Source organism: Calypte anna, chromosome 6 (assembly GCF_003957555.1).
Source record: "Calypte anna isolate BGI_N300 chromosome 6, bCalAnn1_v1.p, whole genome shotgun sequence".
Classification (NCBI taxonomy): Eukaryota; Metazoa; Chordata; class Aves; order Apodiformes; family Trochilidae; genus Calypte; species Calypte anna.
This window is the reverse complement of record NC_044252.1, coordinates 33229666-33255868: the sequence shown is the minus strand read 5'-3', so window position 1 is coordinate 33255868 and position 26203 is coordinate 33229666. Positions and strand designations below refer to the sequence as shown.

Genomic DNA, 26203 nt, shown 5'->3' with positions numbered 1-26203 from the left:
GAATGAAACCTGCAACATCACATCACTTTACTCTGTTCCTGACACCTGCCCAGGACTCCCAAGAACTTTGTCAGGCAAGATTCATAGAATCCATATTGAATCTCACTCCAAAAACAACAAACCAACCCCACCACACATTTAGCCACCCATCACCCATTCAATAATTTTATTCTTTGTAATAGAACTACACATTTCTAGTTACTGAAGGGAAAAAAAACCCTGTAGAGCTTCAGGGGATATTTGAACATAATAAAAGCAATCACCCAGGCTGCAAAAAGCCAATACCAACAGTTACATCTCCTAAGAAGTAATTAAGAGTCAAAAAGAGATGAAAGCAATGAAGAACAAATGAATGAAAGGTTGTCAAGGGCTTCTGAAAGGCATTCCCACACACACACACACACATTTCTCAGACAAGCCCTCACTGGCTCATCTGTTCATGCTTTTCCTACCAGCACACTTCAGAGACACAAGGCCAGATGCAGAGATGTGCTCTGCACAGGACTGCAGAGATCTGAAAGTGAAATAATACCTGGACCAGGACCAGCACTGCTGCTCTGTAACCCCTCTGCCCTTTCCTAGGAAGTTTGTCTTCTCTCATGTCTCTGATGAAGACAACCAAACCTATTGTTCAGGGTATTTTTTTTATAGCTCAAGGCATAAAGTGTTGGGAAAAGCTCATGTTCATCTGCCATCTTCAAATGAATGCCAGGAAAGTCACTCCTGCATTCTACCCTCACAATCAGAAAACTTTCTATCTGTAAAGCACCAGAGAGCACACAGAATCCCTGCCTCAAACTTCCCAACTTCCACTCAGGACAGATGCCTGGTCAGACAAATGGAAACTCAGCTTTCCTGGAACATGCAATATTCCTTATTTTTTTTAATCAGATGACAGAGTCTCAGCCTCTCTCCTTAAAATCCTCAAACTCAGCAGTTCTCTCTTTTTGCTGTGTGCTCACCTGGCATCACCAGGATGCACCCAGCTACCCAGGACCAGCGTGTCTCTCACCAGTGCCTTCTTTTACCTCCCAGCTGCTCTAAAAGTTCCCTCTCCTACACAACCACTTGACATCCCAGCAAGAGCAGCCTTCCTGTCAAGCTCTTCCCCAATTCAACCCCAATTTTTTATAATCAGCCTTCAGCTGATCCAGCAGAGCAATGCCCAGACTCAGGTCCTTCCATTCCTGCTCCTGGGAACCACAAAGGGAACTTCAAGGTGCAGCTTTAGGAAATGTGTTCCTACAACACCCTCTGGACCTTCCCATGCTGTCAGAGATTTATGAAGAGCTTTACCAAGAGAACAGGAGAGCAGTACTGGCACTCTGACCTCAGACTCCTCTCAATGCAAGACCCCAAAAGTCCTTTAATTCAGTGTTTTTCCTCTGATGTCAAGGCCTGTGTTCATTTGAGCTCAAAGCCCACACTCCCCATTCCAGAGGCAGATATTGTTTTAATGGGACAGAAGAAGAGGGGTGTGGGGTGGAGTCTGACTGTCAACTGATTTGCCATCAAAAATTATCTCCTAGAGCTTAAGATACTGTGCTGAAGCTCCTGAGAAGCCTGGGATATAAATATGCATAAAACATAAATATGCATCATGTAATAAAATCACTTACATTGTCATCAGCATCTTACAGGCAATGCCTTAAAAAAAACTTAGGGTTTTAATTATAAGCTGTCAAATAAGCTGTCATTTAACCCCTAACTAAACTCTCTTAAAAATAAAGTGAGGAAATTGCAGCAATTTAAGTAAACCTACTTTTTTGAAGCATTCTTGATATAGTTACAAACCAGAAGCACCCAGAATTAACCATGCTTGATGTTAAGTATTTTTCTGGGTACAAACACAAGCCTAACACCTCATTAACTGCCCAGCTGTGGTTTAGGATTCAGAAGTAAAGCAAGGATGGAGACCTGGGGGGCACATACCTTCACTATGACAGTCTGATCAGAGATGCTGCTCATCATCTCATTGATGGACTTAAAGAGCTGCAGCAGAGACTCCCTGAAGTCTGCTTCTCCTTTGTTTTCATACAGCCTGAAAAATAATTAGGTTTCATAAACACACTGCAACTAAAATGGAAATACAGTTCTTCAAAACCTTTAGGTGACAGATAATATGCTGCATTACTGTTTTTTTTTAAAAAAGTTCCAGAATTCTGACAAGTTTCTTCACTGAACCAAGAGCTTTCACAAAAAAACCCCAAAAAACCCAAAATCAAAAAATAAAACCAGACAAACTGACCAAGCTGGGCCAGCAGAACATCAGATTTCTTTATTTTAAAGCTTCCTATATAAAATGCCATATCCAGTGTTGGTGTTTATGCCTTCAAGCCATGCTGAATCCCTCAGCCATGACCCAATTCCAGGTGCCCAGGCAGCACTGGGCTCAAGTCTCTTCACCCAGCACAAGAGTTAGGAGCTGGCTGGCAGCACCAGTACCAAACAGCTCTGATGTGGATGCCAGAAAGCATCCAGACAACTTGCCAGCAATCATTACAACCTACTAGTGCCCAAGGTGAGTGACCTTAAGCTCTGTGAAAGAAAGAAAAAGCCAATCAGCTCACAGTTTGCTGGGGAGGAAAAAAAAAACCAAAAACCCTTTTTACCCCACGGGAAGGGAGCACTAAAATTAAAATGCATTTAATAACCCATCTACTCACATCCACTGCCCCAGAAGAATGAGTAATCCCCAGCCCAAGATTGCTAGGTGGGTCCCTGTGCCTTCAAGGAGGGATTTTTCAGACCTGACCTGCCCACAGCAACCCCTGTCTCTCTCTGTGAGATGCTTGCAGGGGGATAAAACCCACCCTGAGCAACCCCAAAGGCAAAAACCCCACAGAGCTAAGCTGCAGAACTTGGTACTCTGGTTCTATACAGCACAGTTCCTAAAATTCCCTTTAATATTTTATATCTGGCATGGACTGTGGTTGAAGTGCTGGATGAGGCATCTCTCCCTGTGAAGAAAAGGGAAGGGAAGAAGGCCACCAGCTTCCCAGAAATCCTTTCCCATGTTTCCCCCATCCTTTAGTATTCACTCTGCCTCACCCACACCCATCTCACCCAGGGCTGCTGCAAATGGGCTTTATGAACATCAGCCATGCAGACTTAACAAGGCCCAAAAAAAGGATCTGTGCTCAGAAGCAGCCCAGAAGAACCAGAGACCAAGGTCAAATCCCAACAGGAGTGTCCATGAGCCCATCCTTATCTGCTGGGCTTTGATTGCCTCCACGAGCCTCATCCAACACCAACTGGGCTCCCACCACCTCTGTCCTTGAGCTCACCCACACATTTTGCACCAAAACCCATCAGAGCAGCTCCCAGCAAGAGTTCACCTCCCCTCCATTTTCCTCCTTTTTTTTTTTTTTCTGGGGAAAAACCCAGTAAGAAGGTCTGGGAGGTGGTCTGGAGCTCAGGGATTGCACCACACTCAGGCATTTCCTACAAACAGAGTATGATATCTTCATGTTTGGAGATTCCCTGATGGACCCCCTGGTAGGGAAGAGCCTTTTATCTTTTTAAGGTAAGCATGGAGTTCAGAATTGTTGCTGCTTTACCCTGAAAGTGATGTGTATTGTTTCCAGTGCTGTGTTCAGAAGCCTTTGGGAGCCACAGCTATTAAAAAAAGCTATTTAACCAGTACCCAGGGGGAATGAATGCTGAAATATTGTGTTATTTTTGCTCTGCAAATGCCTGTTACCCTTTAAGGTCAACACTGGGTGTTATGCAGGACAAATTCTTATTTTAACTCCTAATTTCAATAATGGGTTTCAGGGTCCCCCTGAACAGATTAGAGAGGGGAAACTAACACCAATATCAGGAGGAAATAAACTTGAAAGAGCCATAAATCAAACTCCTTAAGACAAAAAAAGCTTTGTGTCCCAAAAAGGAAAAATTAACAAACAAGTTCATCACCAATGTGTTTCCACTGTCAGTAATTAACATATTTATTTAATACACATGATAATGCACAAAACCACTGGAGCTATGAGAAAACCAGCACCACACCAAGTTCACCCTTCTAGCACAGCCTTTAGAATTTTAAGCCTGTTGTAATGCAATATAACCACCAGGATTATTACTGAGTAAATCAAATCCAGGTATTTCTGAAGCTCACTGACAACATTGGGCCTTTATAAACCTTGATATATAGAACAAACAGATTTGGCACCAGCCTTTAACTAAATGAACCAGGCTACTGTGTATTTATCTCAAACTGAATCTTGCCTTCAATCACATTACTAAAATGCTCCATATATTCAGCCCACTACCATATTAAAAACATCTTTTTCAATCAAATATTCTGCTTGCTCCTCACAATTTCTCAGGGAAGCACTAACAGTGTTTCAGAAGACTACTACACTTCCTGCATTATAATAATTTCAAATTGCAGACCTCAGGCAGGATTTAAGTCTTACAGTAGAACAAATCATGGTCTCATTCAGCAGCTTTGCTGATTAATCCCCTGTCACTAAGAGCTGTGTCTTTCCAGTGCTAAAGCCCCCTGAATTAGTGCTTAGCACAAGAAAGTCCAATGGCCAATCCTAGGGGGTGATATTGGCTGTAAATCTAATCTGCTGTAAGAGAGATATTTTTATTTATTTTTTTGTCTTGTTGTTCTAAAGTGATTTGCAGGACCTGTAACAGTGTAAGTGACAGAATGAACCTTGCAGCAAGCCTCCTGCAGAAATAAATTACAATCTCTAATTTAGAGAGAGGTTGGTGGAGGTGGTAACTTCCAAGCTCAACATAAATCCCTTGTAATAAGGTTGTTAGCATCACAAGTTGTAACAGGATTGAATCTGAATGAAGATGAATACATCATCAACTTGTGTTAACTTTCATATTTTGTCTATTTCCTGACTTCTAAATGAAGTTAAAATCATTATTTATGCTTGGCTTTATGGACAGACACCTGGCCTGGGAATAAACCCCTCTGCAAACCCAACAGCTTCTCCTCAAGCCCTGTGAGCACCATGCAAGGACAAATGTCATTTTTCCTACCCACAAAAGCTGTTCCTTTGCTTTCTGGCAAAAAATTTTCCATAATTTCTTCCCAGACTTCAGGAGCCATCTAAGGAAAGCCACCAGCAAACCCCAGTGTCTGGATGGGGACAGGGCACTATGGCCACTCAGGACCTTCAACACTTCAGCCACAAGTTTTATTAATAAAAGTTCACTAAAAAGTGGCAAACTTTATTTGTTCAGAGACCAACAACACAGGATTTTACCAGCTGGGTGAGATCCACATTTCAGCTCAGCACAGGTTTTTTGTGCTCACTGCTTCCCATGCAGCTTGGCTCCAGGATTAAGGAAACCTGGATGAGTCCTGGGGAACAGAAATTAATCCTAACAGCTAAAGGGATCTCTAAACAGTGCAATATTCACTAAGTTTCATTTGGTGGTGTAACTGTGGCACTTTTTTTTTTAAGAAAATTGTCAACAGGAATTGCTGGAGGTTTCAGCATGGTTTCATACTTACTGATTGAATAAAATCCTGGACCTCACAATGAATCTGAAGATGTACTCCAAAGCCTTCATAGCCTTGAAGAGTTGATCAGTGATCCCACACTTCTCAGCATTATCCACGTATGTTTTTAAAACTTTAGTCAGTTTTCTGTTTAAACACAAAAACAAGGCACAAATAGGTATGCAGAGAACAGCTTCAAGTTTGAAACATTTAAAAGAACAATTCTGTGCCTCGAGTAGTGCCCATCAAGTTCCAAAATTAATTATGCAGCTAAACTCAACACATTACACTCTGGTTTGGGCTGCTTAGTAGCTGCAACCTATTCTTGAGAAAAAATATACAGATCATAACACCACCCAGCATACAGGAGATGCAGCAAACCTCAGGAAGACTTATTTTTTGCTGGATATTTAGGGGTATTCAAATTTATGCTATTATAAAGATGTACCTATTTCTAATAAGCAAAAGAAAACAATTAAATGAAATACAAACACACTTAAAAATCAAAACACAAAATGGGAGCTTTCATTAAACAAAGCTTCCCCTTTCCATAGCCTTGCCATGGATTTGGGGCTAGGATTTATGAAGTTTATTTCTCAAAATGCATACAATGGAAATACTCATTTCACATTTTGAAGTTTCAGACTTGAAAGTGAAATAATTTGGAAAACAGGATCATTTTAACTGCCTCCCTTCCAATGAATATAAATCACAATTTCAATGCTGTCCCAGTTCACATCATCCTAGCCACACTTTTTCAACATTCACACCAAAAGTATGAATTACCATGTACAACTAACAGAAAATAACACTGAGTAAAGAAAAAGTGTCTTGCCATATGTGCATTTTAACAGGAGTAAACTGCCTAAGAATTTCAAGTAACTACTTAGATCCTGTCAATGCAACCTTTCTGCACCTAAACTTGTAATAAAAGGCAGGGAGAGGCTATGGATCCATTAGGTCCTTGGGCTCCAGTCATGCCAGAATCCACCCCTTCCAGCATCCTCCAGTTTAAACTGCTTCTGCCCCCCTGTATTTAAGGCAGGGAAGGATGCTCCCCATGCCTGAAAAGGAAGGGTCCCCTTCAGCTCATCCCCTCCTTCAGGATAAAAACAACCTCCTTGCTAATGAATTATGCTGTTATTTCAGGAGAAAAGATGTTCTACACCTCACCTTCATCACAAACCTAATACTTTCCCAAGTTCTATGGACAAATTCCTCATTAAACTACATAAAAAAGTAAGAGAATAACATTATCTGGAAAAACTGTACAAGTCACATTAGAAAAAAATTAAGTTTTAAGCTTTACGTGTAGGCTAATGTAGCACTGAAATGCTTCTTAATGTAGGTTTCCAAGACAGGATTAAAATGTTGGAATTTTCTGTCAGCTATCAGTCCAATGATAAATACCTGAAAAAAAAAAAAAAAGAGTATAATTATTGCACTAGCCTCAACAAAGCCACTCTAATAATGCACATTCACCCAAAGTCACTTTCAGATGAGACACTTGGTAATATTTATTAACACCCAGGCTGTGGCTTTTTATTATTCTCCCAATATATTAAAATTCTCCAGTCCTTTGAAAACTCCCTGTTCATTACCAAGTTTTGTCACAAAGAAAACAGTTTGTCCTAAATTCTGCTGTTAATCCACTAAAACAACCAACTCAATTGCTCCCATCTTTTCTGGAAGGAGGACAGGATGAAATCCACCCCTTTTTCCCCTTTTTATCAAGTCCAACTGAAATTTCAAATACAATAAAAAAACCTTCCATACATTTTAAATTAAATAGTCAATAACTAACAGCTAGTAAGAGCTGTTTCATCAGTGAATGTCATTCTAGCATTTACCATGGCTACCCATGTTTATTAATTTCTATTTTTAATAATTATTAAACCATGGGGGTTTTTATTTCTTTTTGCAGCACTCACATTTTATTCCATCCCCAATTCAAACTTACCAAAGCATCAAACACCAGCGTGTCAAATGTCTCACTCTCTGAGTTCTCCATCATTATGTTAAAAAGTGCATCCAAGGTATCCTGAAGAAACTAGAAATAGATGCACAAGTCATCAGATATCACAGAAAAAAAAGAGATTTAGGCCACACAGGTTTCTACAGACATACTTGCTTTAAGATGTCAATACTTCTGTAAAAGTTAGCTTGCACAAATGGAAGTTTGAAGATGGAGCATTGTGGTTTTCAGCAACTTAACTTTTAGTTAAATTGATTATAGATCCGTATCACTCACAATAAATACAAAATACAAAATAAATACCAAAATAAAAAGTCAGAAATCACACTTAGTAGACCTGAAGGGCAAGTTTCATCTATTTATATGCAATAATCAACAACTTGGACCAACACTCAGTTCCAAGTCACTCAGCGACTTCATGCAGCTTCTGAAAACTGATGGGTCAGAGGACAAGCCAGCCAAGCAACCCAGTCTCATGCCAAATAAATCAAGTCACCCACAGTGGCTTTTAGCCCAGGACATCACTTCAAGACTGCCAGAAAACCCAGAAAACCTTAATTTCAAGGGGGAGCACACATGCAGGCATGGGAACCAGAGCACACATGGGAACCCTGCCCCAGCCCAACTCCTCCACCACTGGAACAGGGGCAGAGTCTTCACTTGCTGGATGCCCTGATCTGTGTAACATGAAATAAAACAGAATTAGTGTCAGGGGACCCAGATGAAGCAGAGGGACAGAAGCTGCATGGGTGGTTAGAGCATTTCCTCCCAGGGACAAGTGGGACGTGCACAGAGCAGAGATACTCATCAGTGCATCCCAGGTTGGTTCTGGGATTCTCTGGCTGAGCTTTTTCTTCCCCCAGAGGACACAAAAGCACCATGGGCTCCTCTCCAAGGATGAAGGAGGATGGGGTCATCATGGCCTCGCTTTGTGATTGAAAAAGAAGGGGTTCAACACAGATCCTTCCAACAAGTCTGCCTCAAATGAAGTAAAATTGGGTTTTGCCTTGTAGGCAAGACAAGGTGTAGCTGGGAAAGAAGGTCTGGATAACCAGAAGGCAACTGAGGTTCCTCAGACTGCAATGACAAAGAGATTATTGTGTGCACTGTGGAAGAGATGGGGAAACAGCCTGACTCCCACCTTCCTCCCTTCCAAATCTTCATCCAGTCTCCCAAATCCACTTCACTTGGGCTTTCTACTGAACCTGAGCTAAATCTCAGGAATTAATCTCCACTTAACAGCTCATTAAACACTGCTCACTGCCAGATTTCCTCAAAACAAGGGAGCATGGAGCTGCAGTTTATGCAAAAAAAAAAATAAAAAATCAGAATAGTCAAAATTCTTGCAGCCCATTTCAGATTTCAGTTTTGGGGGAAATCCAGCTCTTGAGTGACTTCCACTGGTAAGAGTTCAAGTTCTAAATGTGTTCACAAGGACCTCGTGTGACAGCAGGAATACAGGAGAGATGCTTTTGTTGGATGAAGTGGCAGGAAAACATTTCTCAGGTAGGGAGCTGGTATTTCCAGACTATTAGTTTACATTCTCATCCTGTAGGCTCTCTGCATAAATAGAGTCCCAGCCTCTGGTAAAGGAAGATAACATTTACAGTTCCCATACACTGCTGAAGCATTCAGTCACAGAATGAGGATCCAGGCTGATCTCTATTTAGTGGTAATTGAACACCACTAGGCAGAGATATTATACTAAATTAAAAAAAGAAAAACAGCTTTAAAAAAGATGGAATGTTTTATAAAATGTGTACTTTCTGTAGTATGCATAGCCTGTCCCATATATCATACTTAAAAACACAAAGGACAAAAAGAAAGATGAAATAATACAACAATTACAAACTAGATGCTACAAGCATGGAACAGAGCAGTCTCCACAAAGCCTTTCTCAACACTGCTGTAACAGAGGGATAACAAACAGTGGTCTTCAGGAGACAAATAAAATAAACTTTAAGAAAGCAATACTAAGCATTGACTTCTCTGTCCTATGCATACATCAAGTTCTGCTCAGATCCCTGTGTCCCAGGGAATGATTTTATACAAGTGCTCCAACAGCACAGGGAGGGCTGAGCAGGAGCCAGCTGGAAAGCTCCCTCTGATCTTGCTTTTACTTTAAACCTTGTTTGTGCTGCACGCTAAAAACCCCCAATATCCATCAGGCAGAAACCTCTGCACACTCTGTGGTGTGGAGAAGAGGGAAAACCACAAACAACAGAACTGTGACAGTGTTTGGCAGAAGCAAACATCAGTGACAAGTTTTTAGTTGTCAAATCATCCACAATACAACAGCAGAACCCTTCCTGAAAAATAAATTATATTTATTTTCATATTATTTTCACCTTAGTCAATACAGGAGAATATCAGTAGCCTCAGATGCTTTAACTTCCAGATGAGGCATTCATTATGCTTCTATTAATTAAATTACAACCCACTGAAGTAAGAAACCACCAGAGGCCTTTAGGGACATCTCTCCCCAATACATGGCATCTTTTGATGCTCTTCTAGATTTGATGTTTTACCACCCATGCAATAAAGCCCCAGCCTAGTCCTTTCCAAAGCTTACTCTGTCTTGATGTAGGTCTCTGCCATCACTCAGTGGCCTGGACAAATGGAAATAATTTGGCTCAGCTAAGTATTTCCAGGATAATTTTTTTTTTCTTTAAGTATCAGCAGCACACAGTAGAATTGCATTCCATACCAACACATGAAAAATACATTTATTAGCACCATGGAAAAGGTCCAAGATGTTTTAATCTTGCAAAGAAAAACGCTCTTTGCCTTCATGTACCTGCACATAAAAATTTGCTGAGGTAAAATAAAAAAAATAAAATAAAAATAAAAAAAAAAAATAAAAAAACCCACCCTAAATTTTCAGAGCTTTTCCTTTTACATGTGTTTGATAGCACTCAGCATCTGAAATGTTGATGCAGGGAGCATCCTGAGCCCTGAGAGGTCCCTGGTTACAACTTAATATGCAGTGTGAGTGGTGAGGGGCAGGTAGTAGGGTAAGAACAAGATAGGAATACATCAAAATGTGGGATTCAGCAAAATGCTGATACCAACTTTATTTCTAAAGAAAGTCACTTATTTACCTTAACCACTTCACCCCCATCCACCTTCATCAGCTGCTTCAAGTTCTGCTGCAAGAGGTTTGTGTTGGATCGCCACTTCAGAAGTCCCAAGAGGTCAACTAGGAGTAAGAAAAAAACAATTATGTTGCTTTTTATTACTTTATACTGGGCTTTTTTATTTCCTTTCATTCACACCTTGTAACTGTGTTCAGGGGAAACAGGTTTTATGCCCTAGGTCACCCATTTCACTGGACAAACACATATTGGCAGAGTGCCCCTGACCCTGCAGAAACCCAGCACAGCATTTCTGCAGAGAGAGGACTCTGGAGGGGTTTCAGGAAAGCAGCTGGATTTGGGAATGTCACCACTCCAATCCAGGCCAAGTCTGACCCCTCAGCTTTCATTTGCTGCACACACCAGGTGTGTGTTCAGAAAAAGCTGCTAAAAATGACATTAGGCAGGCACCAAGATAGCCACAGCTACAGGGCTCTGACTCCTCAGGATTCATGGTTCCAGCTGCTCTGCTTTGACTGAAAAAAGAAAGAAAATGAAAGGGGAAAAAGAGGAGAAGGTGGGGCAGGAGAGAGGGCAGGAGAGAGGGCAGGAGAGAGGGCAGGAGAGAGGGCAGGAGAGAGGGCAGGAGAGAGGGCAGGAGAGAGGGCAGGAGAGAGGGCAGGAGAGAGGGCAGGAGAGAGGGCAGGAGAGAGGGCAGGAGAGAGGGCAGGAGAGAGGGCAGGAGAGAGGGCAGGAGAGAGGGCAGGAGAGAGGGCAGGAGAGAGGGCAGGAGAGAGGGCAGGAGAGAGGGCAGGAGAGAGGGCAGGAAAGAGGGCAGGAAAGAGGGCAGGAAAGAGGGCAGGAAAGAGGGCAGGAAAGAGGGCAGGAAAGAGGGCAGGAAAGAGGGCAGGAAAGAGGGCAGGAAAGAGGGCAGGAAAGAGGGCAGGAAAGAGGGCAGGAAAGAGGGCAGGAAAGAGGGCAGGAAAAAGGGCAGGAAAAAGGGCAGGAAAAAGGGCAGGAAAAAGGGCAGGAAAAAGGGCAGGAAAAAGGGCAGGAAAAAGGGCAGGAAAAAGCCATAGTCCTGTGCGTAAGGGAGGGAGAATTCTTCTGCTCAGATGGCAAAGGAGAAGAAGCTGAGATGTGATGATGAAAAACAACCTCTGATGCCTCCAAGACCTGATCTCATTTTGTTCTGAGGAGCTTGGGGCTTTCTTGCTTGTTTTCAAATTGCTCCTCTTTCTCCAAATTAAATGCCAAATCTAAGGAAAGCCCAAGAAATGTGCTACCTTTATACCACCACAAATCACTACCAACTGCTCAAATGGTAACTAAGTAGATCATTCACACTATCATTTGCTCTCCAACAACACAGCTTAAGTCCTACCAGTGGCCAAGTTTCCAATTTTGGAGATTTTTCAGATGTTATGGATATCAATTTTTAACAGAAAAGCAACATTAATAACTTCTGGCTCCTGGAGCACTGAAGTCAAGTAAGTGTTCAAAGACCTTATGTACAAAAAGAAGTCTGCAACATCAAATGCAATGCAGAAAAAAGATGCATGATTTATTAACAGCATCTCAGAATTACTAAAAAAAAGCCAAACCCAAATGAAGGGTGAAGAAAGAACTCTTATAGATAACCAAAAGGAGAAAATTGTTTTGGATCCAAGTTTTGGTACCCAAGGAAGTGTACCAGGGATTTTCACTTACTAATTTTTAAGAAAGTTAAAGAACAGTAGCCAACCATTTTACAGAACTTAAAATTAGCTTCAGAAACTAGAATCTGAACAGTGCTGCCAAGTCTTAGATGAAAAATTATTCTTGGGGGAGGAAATTAATGCTGATTTTTGTGGGGGAGGCATTGTGCTTTGGTTTTTTCCTAAACTGCTTAAGGATATATGGTGGTCTTGCTTAATAATGTGAAAATACTCTGAAGACAAAAAAGGTTTTGGCAACTTGGAAAAAAAGTTTCCCAGACAACATAATTAAACAGCAACACTGAAAAGATCAGAAAGTTCACAGCAAATTATTTGTAAATTAAGCATGAAATAATTCTCAGTCTTGATTTTACCTTTGTTCTGTGAAAGCAACATCAATACATTGATCACTGTGAAATACTTCTAACTTCTAACAAGCACTGGGAAACACTGAGGGGAAAAAAACCCAAACCCTGAATCACAGCACAAACCAAAACCAGCTCAATTCCACATCCTGCTCTCTCTGTGCTCCCCAAGTCCCCAACCCCACTCTTGTACTCCTGACCTACAATCCCATCTTTGCTGTGAACTTGCAAATTCATTTCCAAATATTTTTTTTTTTTTTTTTTTTTTGCAAAACACTCTTCTGGACTCTAAGGCTGCCAGACTGCAGTGAACCTGATGTGCTCTGAATACCAAATCACCCAGGATGTGCTGGGAGAGAGATGCCTCTGAAAAACACTGCAATAAAACTGAGTTGACTACAGAGTCAGACCAGGGTAACAGCAACCTTCCCTCTGGACAGAGGAGATTGTCACATTAAGGTGACAAATCCATCATTCTTCCCACCCACCTCATCCTTTGACTTCCAGCAGATCCATCTGAACCCAGCTCCCCCTTCTCCTGACTCAGGGAGAAGTGATGCTGCTCCCCAGCCATGACTCAGGGCTCCAGGACCCACCCACACTCCCCAAAACTCCACTCCTGGTGCAGCAAAGAGAAGCAGGGACTGTGCCATGGCAACCAGGCACAAAAACCACCCAGAGGGCAGAGGCTGGAAATGGGAAATATTTGCTTTGGTGGCTGCCATCAGCTTGGCTTTTCTCCCAGCCTTTGGATGCAGTCAACCAGCTGACAAATGCGTGTGAAAAACGTACAGAAGGTGAGTTTTAAAATGTAAAAGAAAAATAAAATAGGTTAACTCCAATTCTGGAAGTCTGTGTTCACATGAGGATATGTGAACCTGAGGGTGACATCCGTGCCATGTGAGTTTTAAAATGTAAATAATAAAAAGAAAAACCTTTACTCCATTTCTGGAAGTCTGTGTTCACATGAGGATATGTGAACCTGAGAGTGAGGATATGTGAACCTGAGGGTGAGGATATGTGAACCTGAGGGTGAGGATATGTGAACCTGAGGGTGACATCCGTGCCATGTGAGTTTTAAAATGTAAATAATAAAAAGAAAAACCTTTACTCCATTTCTGGAAGTCTGTGTTCACATGAGGATGTGTGAACCTGAGAGTGACTTCCATGCAAGGTGAGTTTTAAAATGTAAAAAAAAAAATATATTAACTCCACTCCTGGAAAACTGTGTTCACATGAGGATGTGTGAACCTGAGAGTGACTTCCATGCAAGGTGAGATTTAAAATGTAAAAAAAAAATTACATTAACTCCATTCCTGGAAAACTGTGTTCACATGAGGGTATGTGAGCCTGACTTTCATGCAAGGTGAGTTTTAAAATGTAAAAATAATACATTAACTCCATTCCTGGACGTCTGTGTTCACATGAGGATGTGTGAACCTGAGAGTGACATCCATGCAAGGTGAGATTTAAAATATTTAAAAAAAAAAAAATTACATTAACTCCATTCCTGTCTGTGTTCACATGAGGATATGTGAGCCTGAGAGTGACATCTATGCAAGGTGAGTTTTAAAATGTAAAAATAATACATTAACTCCATTCCTGGAAGTCTGTGTTCACATGAGGATGTGTGAACCTGAGAGTGACTTCCATGAAATGCTTTCTCCTTCAATCCTTTCCTCTCTGCCCAACACAAAAGAACATCAGAGCTTTCTTCAGGCAAAAGATTACAAACAAGGCACCTTGGAAATAACATAACAGCTCATTTGGGAGCAGAGCCATGCTGGTGCCTACTCTTAAAAGCAAACTCACTCTCTTCCTTAGTGCTTTTATGCATGCCCACGGAGAGCTAAAATGCCACAGAGCCTCTTTTCAGCATCCTTCAGCACTCAACTCTATGACAAATTAATATTGCCACTTCCATTTCACTCAGGATTCTTTTGGCTTTTTAGAGGTGTGAACTGCTCTGAAGCCAAACCAAGCCCATGGGCAGGGAAAGGCTGCACAGAACACACACTCAGGAGATGCTTTTGCTGCATCCAGCCATTTCAATCCAGGACTGCATGGCAACCATCCCACCATCCATTCAGAGAGACAGGGAGGGATAAGACAGAGTCAGCCCATCCATCCCCACTCCATCTGTGAGGAGTTCTGTGAACTCACCATTCTGGGTAAGCTTTGTTGAACAAACCAGAGTAGAAATCTGGAAAGAGTCTTTGCTGATGGTGCAGCTCCCAAGGTTCTGCATGCTCTTCCCTGTTGCAGAGTGTCCCTTTTCCTCCAACTCTATTTTAGTGGATGGCAGACTTAAATAGGTTGAGGCATCCTCCAGCTTCTTTGCTTCTGCCTGCAGTAGTGTTTCAAATACAAGGGGAAAAAATTGTAAGATACCTGGTAAAAAGCCTTGGCAATAAGAAAAAAATATATTTGCTCCAGAAATTGAGCTATCAAATGGCTTTTTCACAGCAGTAATTTAACACAAATCTGTCCACAGATTAGAGCCATGAGGGGATATTTTAAAGGGTCAGAGATGCAACTTTGCCCAGCCATGAAAACACACATAAAACTAGATAATAAGCACCAAAATTAAAACATGAAACATACTCCAGGTTTAACAGTCTGCCAAAATGCAGGTTACACAGGACTTGTATTAAGAGAATAGTCCATAACATCTTTTTTGTGTCAATCTGTAACCATAATTAGCTAAAGCAGTATTGCCAACAAGCTACCTACTATGGAAACACTAAAGGAGCCCAGAATCCTACCTTGTAAACTATCAGGTCGTGCTCTCCATCTCTCAAAGTTGTTCCATCATATCTCATGAGCTTCACAAATGCTAGGGCAAATATTTTCTCAGATTTATCTTTGGCTGTTACAAAACAAACAACAAAACCATAATTAAGTATTTCCTACTAGTACAGGCAGTCTACCTAATCTCAAAACCATGGATACACTATAAACAAATCACCAAACAAAAGATTCTTAGGTGGAAAAGAAGTACAAGAAACTGGGAGAGTCTTCTAAACTCAAGACAAAACCAAAAATGAGAAATAAATGCTGAAGAATCTGATCAGAGCAGAGGTAACCAGATGCTTAATATTTCTACATTCTGTGTAAAGCTGAATTAAGGCACCTGTTTAAAAATAAAACAAATTTGATGCATTCAGGGTGGGTTTTTTTGAGTTAGAAGATGCAGAGGCAATGTGCTCATTACTGAGAATAATGATTTAAAGTTCAGCACTGAGGATCTCATTAGGGCTCTGCCATTTATTGAGGGAATATACTGGAAGCAAAGCAGGGATTGGATCTCAGGAGCTCAGTTTCTGAAAGTTCACCCACTCTACAGGCAACAGGAACTAGAAATGCATTTGGTTTGCTCTCATTGTTCAAAATCTATTATCAAAAGTAAAAATAAAGCAACAGAGCAAGTAAAAAGCAAAGTAAAACCAGAAGGGGAAAATAAATAAATAGACTTCAGACAAGCCAAGCAGGCTGTGAGAAAGCCCTGCAGCCCTAAGGCACAGCCTCTGATGAATATTTAAACCAAACACAACTTAAATTTTTGAGTCAACATAAAAATATTTCTGACTCTGGTAATTTGTAATGCACAATCATAATTTTGACACTAATGACACTAATTTTCTGCACGTTGTCTTCATTAGCAAGTACCATTGCCTGAGCTAAGTAAATCTTTTATTAATGATCAATTTGCAAAACATACACTTTCAATTAAATAACCCTGATGGGGTAAGGTACTACCCAGAGTATTCACAGAGTATTCCACATCTTCAAATGCATGCATGTTTTATTCTTTTGTCTGTGTCTTTGGTCTACAAAAGAAGTTTTCCTACAGATTGTGAGAGGCTTCTACATCAAGTGAGACAGCCCCTGTGATCACTCTATGGAACAAGTATCACCACAACCAAGGAAAAGCCCCAAACTTCCCTGCAAAACAACTGCAGACAAATGGAAGATGTTTTCTTGTCTCCATCTGAACCTTAACTGCAAAAGGCAACTCAGCTCCCACCTGTATCCCAGGAAAGCTGAGGAAAACCACAAGCTCTCAAATATCTTTTAGACCAGAACTACCTCAAAAGGACCACAAGTCAGACTGCAAAGCAGAAATTAAGTTGCTAAACACCTGAGTCTTTAATTACTGATGCTAAGCTCACTATAAACTCTTTCACTTTCCCATTTCACACGTGGGATTATTAAACATCTTCACAACTCCATAACCACCTACCTTCTAAGACACACAAGACCACAAACCTTCCTGCTGCTAAATGGAAAGATTTATCCATTATCCCATTTATTTGACTTGGAGAAATAACTGGGCAGGGAAGGAAAAACTTGATGTCAATGGAGTGGGGAAGATGTAAAAGGGAAAAGAAGCCGAGATGCTAACAAAATGAGCTGGTGAAAAAAAAACCCAAAACCTTATCCCTGCACTAAAAGCTATTACAATAATCATTTAAAGATGAGGAACTTTCTGCCTGTTTCAGCAGATTTTGGCCCCAGACACTGACAATACCATAATGCAGAAGCTGGAGTACTCACAGTCCTGGGATGATCGATGGCGGAACGTGAACCTCAGGTGGCTGCGGTTGACATCCTCGATGGGGATGGCAACCTTCAGGTATTGGGAAGGAGGGCAGAGAAGGAAAAGAGTCAGTACAGTCCCATCAAACACCATCAACCACTACCCAACCTCATCTAGACATCTTTCAAAAAGAGCAACAGAAGCACCATTTTGCTGAAGGGTACAGAACTCCCCAGGAAAACTCCCAGCTCTTGCACCACGTAAGACAGAGGGTATTAAGCAAGCCTGGTAAGGTACTTGGCAAGACCTGAAACTTCAGATGTTGGGCTGTAACCTCAAAGCCTCCCCTACCACTCCCCCACAGCTCAGGAATGAGCCTCTCTGGAGTTTGACTGGAAGAGATGAACTTAAACAGAAAAATTTAGAATTCTTAACATCTCATTACTGATGCAACACTTGTACTACCTATACTGAGCCACATGTAACCCATGTGCACAGATGCAACCCATGCCCTTCTCCCTCAGGATTTTTGCTGGAAATGTCATTTTTTTTTCATCACCCCAGCATCCAGGTTCTGTGCTGTAACCTGCTCCCCAACACCACATCTGCATTTCTGCTCCCATTTCCCTCCCAGCCACTTTCTGGCTACAGATGCAGTGAGAGCACCTCTGGATTTCTAACAGTGTGAGGAGCAGCTCTGAGTCCTTTCTCAGGAAACTACACAGAATGTTTTATGAAGCTAACATCAGCCTCTGTAATATTAAAACCTGGCATTTAAGCTAAAATATTACCACCCAAGCAAATTAATCAAGCTTAAACCACCAGCCAGAGCCCAAAACACTGACAAGTTCAGCACTGTGGTAATTGTGTTTTAATATTGATATCCTGTTTCTTTAGGTCAGGTTCATGGAAACAGAGAAAACCTTTCCTAAATAAATGTTGGAGTGCCCCCATCTTGACCAAAAGGGTGAAATAAAATTCACTAGGCAAAGAAAACCAAATTTGTTTTCCAGAAGTCTCTGAAAGCCTTTTTTTTTTTGAGCTATTCCTTTTGTCTTGCTCCACAGGACCTCGAGCATTGAATCTTCCTTTGATTCTCAAGGCTTTCCACTGAAACCTTTATTAACTGCATATTAATCCCCCCAAAAAGGAAGAGATGGCAGCAGCCTGAATACCTTGACAGTCTCAAACCAGCGAGGTTGCTTCACTTGGTAATATATTACTGACTTGTACTCTGAGATGGCTTCATCACCAGCACCAGGAAAAATAACACTCTTAAAGACACAAAGAAAGGAGAAAATGTTTGTCTCAAACTCCACTTTTTCATTCAAATAATGAAAAAATAAATGGGTGAAGTGGGTTAAAAGAAGACAGAATGGCTCAAGCTTCTCATGGGATGAGCAGAGTGCATGACATGGGAGAGAATTTTGTTGTAAAAAAAAAACACCTTAAGCTGCAAAGATATGTATAAAAATGAAGAGCACCCACATCACTTTAATACCTCTAATCTTTTGCCATCTTCATCATACACAGACACTGTCACTTCTACATTCTTTGCTGTTGTTTTACTGCCTTTGTCAAAATCCCCCTGAACCAACGTGACGTAGATGTCATTACGAACATCACCTGCAAGGCAAAGCAAAGCACAAAGTTCTCAGAACGTTCCCCACTCTGCCTGTTGAGCTGTGAAACCAGTGGTGAAACACAGAAAACAACCCCCAGCACCTTCTCCTAGCAGCAATCAAACACATTCATGGCAAAACGTTTAAAAGCCACGGGAGAGTGAACGCTCAAAAATAAAAGGACTGGAAAAACTTTAGAAGTCTTTGCACAATTTTAGCTGAAGTCTGAACTATCAACTCAGTGCAGAACATTGAATTTAAAAAAGAGAAGCATATCCCATCATCATGAAGAGTATGTCAGTATCACTAAAATCACCTTGGTTCTCATTTATAACACAATTCCTTTCGTTATTAATTTGGGAGGAATAATTCAACAGGCATTATTTATCCCATATACAGATATTCTGGAATTTCCAAACACTTAAGCAGTCTACAGAGGTCTGTTTAACCTGTTAGATTTGTGGTTTGATGGCTTTGCTGCTTGGGGGTTGCAGGACAGGGTTATATTTAGCTTGGTGTCTTAAAATGGTCTTTTAACTACACCCCAAGTCAACTGCAATTCTGAAAACAAATTATGAAGGCAGAGAATTTCCAATAATTTAATGTGGAAGATGATCCTAACAACCTGAGGTGCTGATGCAGTTACTCCCTACTCAGTATGTAGTAAAAAGTCTGATGGACACAGAGGCAGCAACAAGAGGGAGAGCTGGAACTGGGATGGTTTTGAAAATATCTGATGGATCCTCCAGAGTCCATCAAGCTGAAAAGGAGACTGCAGGGGGGTTCTGTAGCCTGTTACTTATTGACAGCTTTATTTTGAGAAGTATCACAATTTGGTTTGCTGTTTCTAAACACCAAAACTTTCACAGAATCCCTGTATATTTATTAAAAAAAAAAAAAGACATCCACCCTTGCTAGGAAGAGAATAAGAAGCATATATACTTTGCCTATATTTTTCTTCTTGGAGAAAAAGGAGAATTTCCCCTGTTACCATAACACCACATATTGAGGGAAGCTGAAGGTGGGTTGGTTGTTTTTGATGAAGCACATGTGGCAGGTATTACCTAAGTGCTTTACTTTTATTTTAAAACAGACAAAAACCTTTGATGAGCCATTATTTCTAATGTGTACCATGCCTCAAATTAATTTTTTTTCTCACCTTAAACCTTCCATACATACAACTCCTTAAAACAAGTTAAACCATAACAAAGCAGCACTCATTCTCAGTGTCTTACCAGGCATAATAATCTCAGGAAACCCCATTTTCCGAGCCACAGCTGTTGACCTATCCACTAAGTGTGGAAATTCTTTCCTAATCTGATGAATATCTCCTGGAAGAAGCTTCAAAGTCACCCACAAACCTGTCATGTAAAAATCACAATTGTTAAACCTGGGTCTTTTCTACAGGAAGAAAGAGGCAGGACTGATTTTAATGGCAAAACACATGGATTACAACCAGTCAATATGGAGATGCCAAGAGCAGGCATGTACTCTGAACTGATTCATCACCAGCACCCCCTAAGTTGTTTTTACTGCACTGACCAAAAAAAAATAAATATATATATATACCTACAGGATCAGCCTTACACAGCTGACTTTTTCCTCTTCAGTAGCAGAAGCAGCCACTAAAAAGCTGCTGCTTGTCACCCAACATCAGGCACACTTGGTTTAAGGAAGTGAAGGAAAGAAAAAACAAACAAACCACAAACCAACCAGAAAACACCTCAGAGGAGTCTTACACACTTGGTAAAGTGACTGGGAATCGAGTTTAATCACAAAATAATTACAACAATTTGCAGAAAAAAATAAGATCTATGAAAATATTAATCTGTAAAAAAAAATAGTGGGTTATCCTGTTACAGACACCAAAAAACTAAGCATTAATTTTGTACACATTTAGCAGGTAGATTTCCTTTCTAGTGACATCTCTTACAAAAGGCTACAGGCTGCTTTGGTGCTAGAGATGGTTCTAGGGGCTGCTGTGTCCTGAAGCAGTGACTGTACCTACACTGACCACCACATCTTAATCCTTTGCTGTTTGGGTGCCTTCTGGGGGGAGAGAATCTGAAACAAATCAAAGCAGCTGAAAGGTTTTCTCCTTTCCAACACACATGGGCCACAGGTGAGAAGTGAGGGGGGAGAGCAGGTTGAAGGTTTCCTCTTGAGTTAATGGGTAATTAATAAAATTTTTTAAAAATTTAAGAATATTTGTTTACTCTTAATTAAAAACAAACAAAAAAAAATCAGCAGAAAACAATTTTCCTGGGATCTGTTGTTCAGGTGTCTCTGACATTCACAGCCCCAGTGGGTGCTGGCAGCTCCATGCCAACCTGCATTACACTGACTCCCCCCAAAATATTGGCACCAGTAGAGTAATAACTGAGCTGTTCCACAGCCCCCTTGCTCCTGGCAGGCCCATCCTGATCACGAGGTGGGGTACACACATTCAAAAAGAACACAGCAGGCTTTGGAAGCCAGCTCAGCCTCAGGGCAGCAGAAGGGATGGGGATGCCCCGCTCTGGCTCCATCCTCACCCCAACCGAGCTCTGGAAGGTGCAGTGCTGGCAGGAGCAATGCCCTGGGCTTCTGGAGAGGGAGACAAATGCTACCAGAGCAGCTAGGAGGTGGAAAAACAAGGTGAAAGGGAATATCCCTGCCTTCAACACAAGGAGCTCAGTGGCACAGGAGCTGACTCCATCATCACTTCCAGTGCCGAGTAAGGGAGAGAGCAAGGTCAGACCATCTCTGGAGTTCACACAGAGCAGGGGGGAAAGGTGCAGAGCTGGGAGGAATGTCAGAACACACCCTGAAGGATGGGGAAGAAAGGAAACAAACCCTGCAAACATTTTTTGTTACCACCCAGCAGTGAGCAAGCAAAGACAGCTGAATGCACCCTCACTTCCTCCCAATTCGCATCAAATCCGTTTGCCCACGTTGCAGAACTTAAGGTACGAGGGTGTATAGAAAGAGCAGTACCTACCCTGACCCTTGTGGTTGACTTCTTTAGCAGCAATCACTTTGTTTATAACAGTCTGAAGGAAATCATTCTCCCCTGCCACCCTGGGTGAAAAACGGGATGATATGTTCAGCTGCTTGTGTCGAATGGCGTCATCCAACGCTAGCCTGGAGGATGCACATGACGACCAACACCAGGAAACAGAGGGTCACAGAAAACCAGAAGTCACAGTGACAAGGGAACACAAAAGATCGTATCACAGTTGTGACAAAGAGTATTTATTAGTCAACGCAAGACAAAGGACAGGAAAAGGTAACAAGAAAGACAGAGGGAGACCATTAATCAGAAGAACGCGGGGATCTACCCCAGCACACCGGTCACTGCTCCCCAGGAATGCTTGGCAAGGACAGGAAGGGCATCTCCCACCTGAGAACCCCCTTGTTAAGCAGTGAAAACCCACAGAGGCTTTTTTCTCCTTAATATATCTCCAACAGACCAGCCCTGCAAAGCCCTGCAGGGTCCCTGCTGTCATTCTGTGGGTTAAGCAGCAGCACAAACCCCTTGGAGGAAAAGCTCCCCTAAATCTCCCAGAAGTGGCACAGGAGAAGAAAAGCAGATCATCCAAATACTCTGTTAAGCTTGATGAATCAATGAAAAGATGGAAATGATATATAAACAGCAGCATTAAGTGTCATTTAAGAAATCCTGCCAAGTGCTTTTGACAGCCATTGTGCTGGTGGCCAGTGAATGAATACAAACAAACAAAGATATGAAAACAGAATTGCATGTGGTACAACAGAAGCAAAGCATGGAATGAGAAGAAAAATGTGGCTCGTACACAGAGCCTAAGTCTACTCTGGAAATAATGACACCAGTATTCATTGTGTGTTTTCAAATTATTCATATTGTTGGAAATATACTTTTTCAGAAGGATGTTTTAATTTAGGTGGGAAAAAATAAATCACATTGTACATCTTTTCAAAAAGCTGATTTATATATACAGAAAAAATAAATCAGTGTTAATGGAGCAGAAAACTAGAAGTTCCATTAGCATCCACTTTGATACACAAAGATTCATTTTCACTGTGTACTTCCACGCTCACTAAAAAACAAGCTTGCTATTGTTTAGCACACAATAAACATATCATGAATGCACTCTTGCCTAAAAACCCCTGCTTTCCTAGGAAAAAAATGGAATTGTTCTTCTCCTTGTCACATTAACACTCTGCACTGCAGGCAGCAGAACTGAGCCACGAGGTTTGGGGCTGCTCAGCTCCTCAGAGCACCTCAAGACCTTGCAGCTCCTGCAGCTCCAAACCACAAGGGCTTGCTGAATTCTCTTTTCCAAGATAGTTCATCTGATATTCCATTATTGCAATGTGGCTGAGTTTGGTATTTTTTTAAATATTTTTAAATTTTAAATATTTTAATTTTAAAATATTTTAAAAATATTTTTTTAATATTATTAAAACCCTTTGACTATCTCCAAATACATAAAACAAGGAATTTAGCTAACAAAACCATGTTTAGAGGTTTGGAACAAGAAACAGACTAACACTTCACACCATGGGAAAACCAAGCATTCAGATCCTACACACATTTATTTGACTTATCCCTCCTACCCTCCCTCACTGCCTGAAATAAAAAACTATGAAGTATGGCTGGAACAGAGTATTTGCCACACACACCTTCTGTTAAGCTTTTACTGCTAAAACCAATTTCTCTGAACATGTTCACATAAATTCAGGTTAATAAACCTCTATTTCTTCATCTTATTTTGTGGTTTGAAGTCAAAACTGATCTTTGATAATATATTAAAATCTTGTATGTCTATACTTCAAGGACACCATCAACTCCAGATTTATTAGCTAATTTAATTATTACAAAATAATAGAGTCTCTGTGGAAAGGTTTGCATTTTTAGATGACTAAGACCAAGCCCAGGTAGCAGACTGCTCTTTGCTTCTGTAACAGAATGTGACCAGAATCATCTCCTTTACCATCCAACCCACACCAAGCTTTCTCACAAGTCTCATGTGATAAAACCAAATTATGGTATTACACAAGGCATCCTTCAAATTCTCAGCTTCTGTTTGTTCTCCAATTAACTGCAACCTCTACTATGAAATTATAGCTGTTACCAAACTATAATTATCATTTACTGATGTCCCAGAAGTCACCTGCAGTGGATGCTGGTAACGCTCCTGGTTTTACCAATCTCTGGCAGAGCTAAACCAGCAATGGACTCATTTTAAGCATTCCTCCTATTGCATTAGCACTCTGAAATCTTTAAAAAAGAAATAAAAGAATGCAGAACTGGAGATGAGTGCTTTAAACTAAAAAAAAAAAAAAACAACAAAACCCCAAAAAACTACTGCTATTATAGGAGAGGGAAGTTATCAGGAAAAAAAACCAGTAAGTACTACTCAAGGTAAAATACCACACTGAAATAAGTTAACTTCAGAATATCTACAGATCACTTTTTCCATTCAAAAGTTTCAAATGTTTGGGACTTGTTTCGTGTTTTGTTTTAATGAGTGTTAAAACTTGAAACTGCTTCAACTTCTGCTTGCTCTATAAACTACTCCCTACTTACGGTTGAAATGGGATGAAGTGCTGCTTGTCCTCATCATCAACTTTTCCATTAATTATGTCAGTTACATCCATTACTGCAAAAAGACCAACATGTTCTTAATTAAAGGACCAAGGTGGGATGAGGGGCACTGAGGGAACACTTTGGGGGACAGGAAGGAGTGGTGGTGACTCAGAGGGATGGAGCAGCTGTGCAATTGCAGCTTTTTCCTACAGAATTACAACAGGTTGCAAACAACCTTTGGCATCTCCAGGTAAATGCAAGCCCTGAAGGCTACAGTAAACTCTCCAGCACAGCAATCAGTCTGACCAGGGAACAATTTGGAGTTATAAAACCCCAGGGGTGTTTCACACACCCAACTTTCTGTGCCAGCACAGGGAGTTACTTACCTGCTACTCCAAAAGGTCTCCTCAGTCCAGAGGTCAATTTTCGGGTGTTGTTGTCTCTCAGCTCCATCCTGCCCACTCGTACAATCTGACAGACAAAACTGATTTTCTCTCTTTTCAGGTCTTTGCTGCCCAGATCCTAGAATGAGTAGTTTGTTTGGATTACTTTTCAAGAATAATGTTCCATTTTTTGTAGGCAGGAGGTTTGCTCCCGACAGGATGGTGCCTTTGCCCTGCTGGTCTTTAGCACCAGGGCAAATTGTTCTGAGTCAAGGAATTTTTGTAACACTAATTAAACATCTTGGCTTCTCTGTAAATTAATTGCTTAGGAGGCCAAATCATTTCTAGTAAAACTTTAAAGTCTGAGCCAGCTGCCAGGAATATTAAGAGTCATTTATGAGAAATGTCTCAGATGAGCCCTCCCCAGGATCATCACCTGCAGGGCTCATGCCCCAGTTTCCAGCTGGATCATTTCATTCCTCAGTTGCTCCCAAGCTATGAAACAAGTGCTCTGAAACTTGGCAGGGAAAGGAAGCAGACACACTTACAGTGAACACTGCTCGAAGGTTATGCAGTCTGTCGATATCTTTGGGGAGTCCACAGCTTGACCATCTCACCAAGTAGTTTTCACTGAAAGAACAGCATTTGAGGACAGTTTAAATGGCTCACTTTACCATAAAGCACATAAAACCAACTTCAGGATTTGCAGAAAAATATTTAAAACCCAACAGGCTTGTATTTCCTGAGTGGAAAGCTGGCATTTTCCCTTTGTGTGCATCATTTATATAATAAAAGCAACTTCTCAGCACCAAAGTGTAAGAACCCCTGGCAAAGAGAGGAGGAGGTATAGAAACTGAACTCTCAGGTTAGTGCCAAGTCTCCAGGGGTGTTCACATCTCCCTTCAGCTCTGCACTTGGGGGAGCAGAGGCACAGCAGGATGAGGAGCACTGAAACCCTGCAATGTTCCCAGGGTGAAGGGACTTGGCTGCTGCTCTGCTGCTCCCCAGGTCAGCCTGGCCCAAGCATTTTGCAGAAATTAAACTCCCATGGAGCCCTCTCCTCCTCCAAAACTACCTCACTCCTTTAACTGAGTAAGTACAAAGTAGGGAGAGCACTCAAGAGGAAACTAACCTGATAAATTTTGATTCCAGTGGGTCATAGAGAGACATCAGGACTTCAGCATCTTCTCCTATTTTACAGACTACGTTTTTTAAATTTACAAATAAAGCAAATGAAGGAGTGGCAGCAAACTTGGCTTGTCTGTTGATATCAATATTCTGTTTCTGAGACTGTAATTCAAGAACAAAAAAATTCAAATGTAACAGCCTAGCAGATATCCAACCACTGTAAAATGCTCCTAAAATGGACAGAAGGGGGATTTTCTGATGAGTATCTACTCCTGTAATCTCAGTTTATATTAACAACATTAGATTAACAACAAATTGCACACACGTTTTACCAAATATTTAAGCCTTAAAACTACTCATAAATGTATCAAATTCTTCATTACCAATGCTAAAAA

General features: G+C 41.1%; 1 protein-coding gene across 2 annotated transcripts in view; it reads right to left on the bottom strand.

Moving 5' to 3' along the window:
• Window positions 1-26203, bottom strand: part of DOCK1 (dedicator of cytokinesis 1) — a 267373-nt gene that overhangs the window by 203120 nt on the left and 38050 nt on the right. Inside the window, exons 8-23 of one of the 2 annotated variants that reach the window (XM_030453110.1) lie at window positions 25813-25970; window positions 25229-25310; window positions 24684-24819; window positions 24298-24370; window positions 21727-21869; window positions 19982-20107; window positions 18626-18750; window positions 18300-18398; window positions 17142-17214; window positions 15350-15453; window positions 14748-14931; window positions 10550-10647; window positions 7434-7523; window positions 6783-6883; window positions 5486-5620; window positions 1933-2041 (exon numbers count right to left, since the gene is read on the bottom strand). In XM_030453110.1, coding sequence (XP_030308970.1) covers window positions 1933-2041; window positions 5486-5620; window positions 6783-6883; window positions 7434-7523; window positions 10550-10647; window positions 14748-14931; window positions 15350-15453; window positions 17142-17214; window positions 18300-18398; window positions 18626-18750; window positions 19982-20107; window positions 21727-21869; window positions 24298-24370; window positions 24684-24819; window positions 25229-25310; window positions 25813-25970 — 1836 coding nt within the window. The remainder of the gene's footprint in view (window positions 1-1932; window positions 2042-5485; window positions 5621-6782; window positions 6884-7433; window positions 7524-10549; window positions 10648-14747; window positions 14932-15349; window positions 15454-17141; window positions 17215-18299; window positions 18399-18625; window positions 18751-19981; window positions 20108-21726; window positions 21870-24297; window positions 24371-24683; window positions 24820-25228; window positions 25311-25812; window positions 25971-26203) is intronic. The other variant, XM_030453111.1, reaches the window with a different exon arrangement.